Source organism: Petaurus breviceps, unplaced genomic scaffold (genome assembly GCF_028583685.1).
Source record: "Petaurus breviceps papuanus isolate PSGF00001 unplaced genomic scaffold, PetGlider_PUasm1.0 551, whole genome shotgun sequence".
Classification (NCBI taxonomy): Eukaryota; Metazoa; Chordata; class Mammalia; order Diprotodontia; family Petauridae; genus Petaurus; species Petaurus breviceps.
In genome coordinates this window covers 24,734,416-24,737,631 of record NW_027186372.1, presented here as the reverse complement: position 1 = coordinate 24,737,631, position 3,216 = coordinate 24,734,416, and the positions used below count along the sequence as shown (strand labels likewise).

General features: G+C 42.4%; 1 protein-coding gene across 1 annotated transcript; it reads left to right on the top strand.

The window, feature by feature from the left end:
* Positions 1-273: 273 nt before the first annotated feature.
* On the top strand, positions 274-655 carry LOC138172549 (large ribosomal subunit protein eL31-like). Its single transcript, XM_069102283.1, has one exon. The coding sequence runs from the start codon at positions 278-280 to the stop codon at positions 653-655; it is 378 nt and encodes a 125-aa protein (XP_068958384.1). The 5' UTR covers positions 274-277.
* The last annotated feature ends 2,561 nt before the right edge of the window (positions 656-3,216 follow it).

Here is a 3,216-nt window from a genome sequence, read left to right as displayed (position 1 = left end):
TTCCAGGCATTGGGAACAGTCAGAAAAAATACCTAGAGTTGGGCAATAGAGAATCTTGTTTGAGGAGCAAGGAGGCCTGGGTCACAGAGATGTTGGAAGACTGAAAAGGTGGTAGTGGGGAGCAAGAAAGGCTTTTGGTTTTATATTTAATCCTAGAGGCAATAGGGAGCCACTGGTTTTTGAGGAGGGAACTGGCATGGTCAGACCTGAACTTTAGGAAAACCAATGTGACAATTAAGCAGAGGGTGGCTTCATTTCCGACCTGGTCCCAGGCAGGATGGCTCCAGAGAAGAAGGGCAGCGAGAAGAAGAAGGGGCGCTCTGCCATCAATGAGGTGGTGACCGGGGAGTACACCATCAATATCCACAAGCGGATCCACGGCGTAGGCTTCAAAAAGCAGGCTCACCGGGCCCTAAAGGAAATCCACAAAATCGCCATGAAAGAGATGGGAACTCCAGACGGGCGCATTGAAACCAGACTCAACAAAGCTGTTTGGGCCAAAGGAATAAGGACTGTCCCCTACCATATCCAAGTGCGTTTGTCCAGGAAAGCAATGAGGATGAAGATTCACCAAACAAGCTTGTATACATTGGTTATGTATGTGCCTGTCACCACCTTCAAAAGCTTACAGACGGTCAATGTGGATGAAAACTAAATTAAACTTCGTTCAAATAAAGTTATAAAATGTCAGCCGGTAAAAAAAAAAAAAATTAAGCAGAGGGTGGACTGGAGTGAGGAGAGGCTTGTGGCAGAGAGGCCAATCAGCAGTCTCTTGCAGTAGGTGCTGAAAACTCACATCAAGGTGGTGGCAGTATCAGAGGAGAGAAGGGAGTGAGTGCAAGACATGTTACAAAAATAAAATGAACAGACCTTGACAACGGATGGGATGGGTGTGAGGAGAGTGAGAGAGATTGAGGAGTCATGGGTGAAACCTAGGTTGGGAGGCTGGGAGGCTGGTGGTACCCTCAGCAATAAGAAAGTTAGGAAAGGAGATGGTTTGTGGGGGGAAAGATACAGTTCAGTTTTATACGTGTTGAATTTATTCTAGCTATGAGACATCTAGTTTGAGATGTCCAATAGACAGGTGGACATGCAAGGTTAAAGGTCATCAGAGAGACAGGCTAAATAACCAGATTTGAGAATCATCAGAATAAAGAGGATAATTGAATCTATGGGAGCTGATGAGATTCCTTATTTGACATAGTAAGAGGGGGGAAAAGGGCCCAAAAAAGAGCTTATAGGAGACACACAGAAAGCATAATCTACATAAAAATTCAACAAAGGAAACTGAGGAGGAAAGGTCAGATGATTAGGAGAGCCAGGAGAGAATAGTGTCGTGAAAACCTAGAAAAAAAAAAGAGTATCAAGGAGAAGAGAATGATGGTGAGTGTTAAAGGCTACAGAGAGGTCAAGGGAGATGAAGGCTGAGGAAAAGCCACTAAATTTAGAAATTAAGAGATGCTTGGTAACTTTGGATAGAGCAACTGCAATTGAACAATGCAGTCAGAAGTCAGGCTTTAGAAAGTTAAGGAAAGAGTGATAGGAAAGAAAGAGCCACAAATTGTAGCTGACCTTTTCAAGGAGTTAGCCACAAAATGGAAGTGAGATATGGGATAGTAGCTGGCAGAGATGGAAGGATCAAGGGAGGGATTTTTGAGGATGGTGGGACACAAGAGTATATTTGGAGGCATTGGGGAAATAGACAGTGAGAGGCTGAAGATAAATGAGAGAGTAGAAAGGATAGAGAGGTCAGTCTACTGAGAAGATGGAATGAAATGGGGTCACAAGAAGTACCAATGTGAGACTGGAGTAAAGGAAGAGATAGTGGTAGAAAACAGCTGGATAATGTGAGATGAGGAGATCAATGAGGAAGGTCTAGATAAATAGCTTCAATTTTGTTCTGTAACATGAGGCAAGATTCTCAGCTGAAAGTGTAGGGAAAGGTAGAGTCATGGGAGGTTTGAGGAAGCATGAATAGCTGCTCGGTGAGTGGTATAGTGAGTTAAGTAGGAAAGTGTAAGAGGATTGCCTTGCCATAATGAGAACCTAGTTGAAACTATGTAAAATAAAATTTATAGTGGACCCCATCAGTACAGTTTCATGACTTTCTCCAACTTCATTCAGCAGTATGTGTGGTAGGAGCAAAGGCAGTTGATGATGGCAATGATCCAAGACTGAGGCTTGCCAGGGTGAGATTGGGCTACATTAAGGGTACAAGGGGATTCAAAAGGATAGTGCAGAGTTGAATGAATTCACCAAGAGGTCAAGATGGCGAAGGTAGAAGAATGTAGCTAGTACAAGGGTAAAGGACAGGGAAAGAACTGAGTGCTCAAGGAATTAAAGGTCAGGGTGAGGGTAAGGAACAGAATTTGTGGTTGTAAGATGGAGGTAGGATGGAATTATCCAGGCTGTGATCAGATGGAAGAATTTCAGAGAATGGTATGATGAGGGGAGAAGTTTATTAATCCTTGAGGAACAAATTCACATTCATTTTCATTTTCTTCTCAGTGTCTTAGACAGTTAAGGAAAGAGGACAAGCATTAGGAAATGAAAGAATATTACTCTCCTTACTTCTAGGCAAAAGAACAGGCTGGAGACTTGATAGAATGACTGTTCTCCTCTTCCTAGGGGAGGCTGCAGACCAGGCAGGAGACTTGGTAGAACAGAATGGAATTTCTCCTTTAACAGTAAAAGATAACCCCTTTCTTCCTCACCTGTGGCTAACTTCCCTGAATTCCAGAAAAGCACCCATGTAGAAAGAACACTGGATTAGACATCAGCAGTCTGGGGTCACCCAAACTGACTATGTGATTTTGCACATATTACTTCATTTCTGTTTCAACTATAAATGGTAATAATTATTCCTGACCCTGCAGCTCATAGGGTTACTGTGAGAATCATAGGAAGTAAAGACTGAGAAACTAAAAAGGTTTTCTTTTACAAATGCAAGCTCACTTTCCAGCTACAAACCTTTATTTACTCTATTTCTCCCATCTGGGATTCTCTCTCCATTTCCTTCTTTTTAGCCAAAGAGAAACCATCTTTCAAGGCCTAGCTCACATTCTACCTCCTCCATAATGTTTCTCCTTCTCTACCAATCTATATTAATACTACTCCCCACCTCCCTCATAAGAGTACCAGACTTACATATTGGGCTTTCAGTTTTGCAAAAACACTTTATATATATTATCTCAGTTTAACCTTACAATGATCCTG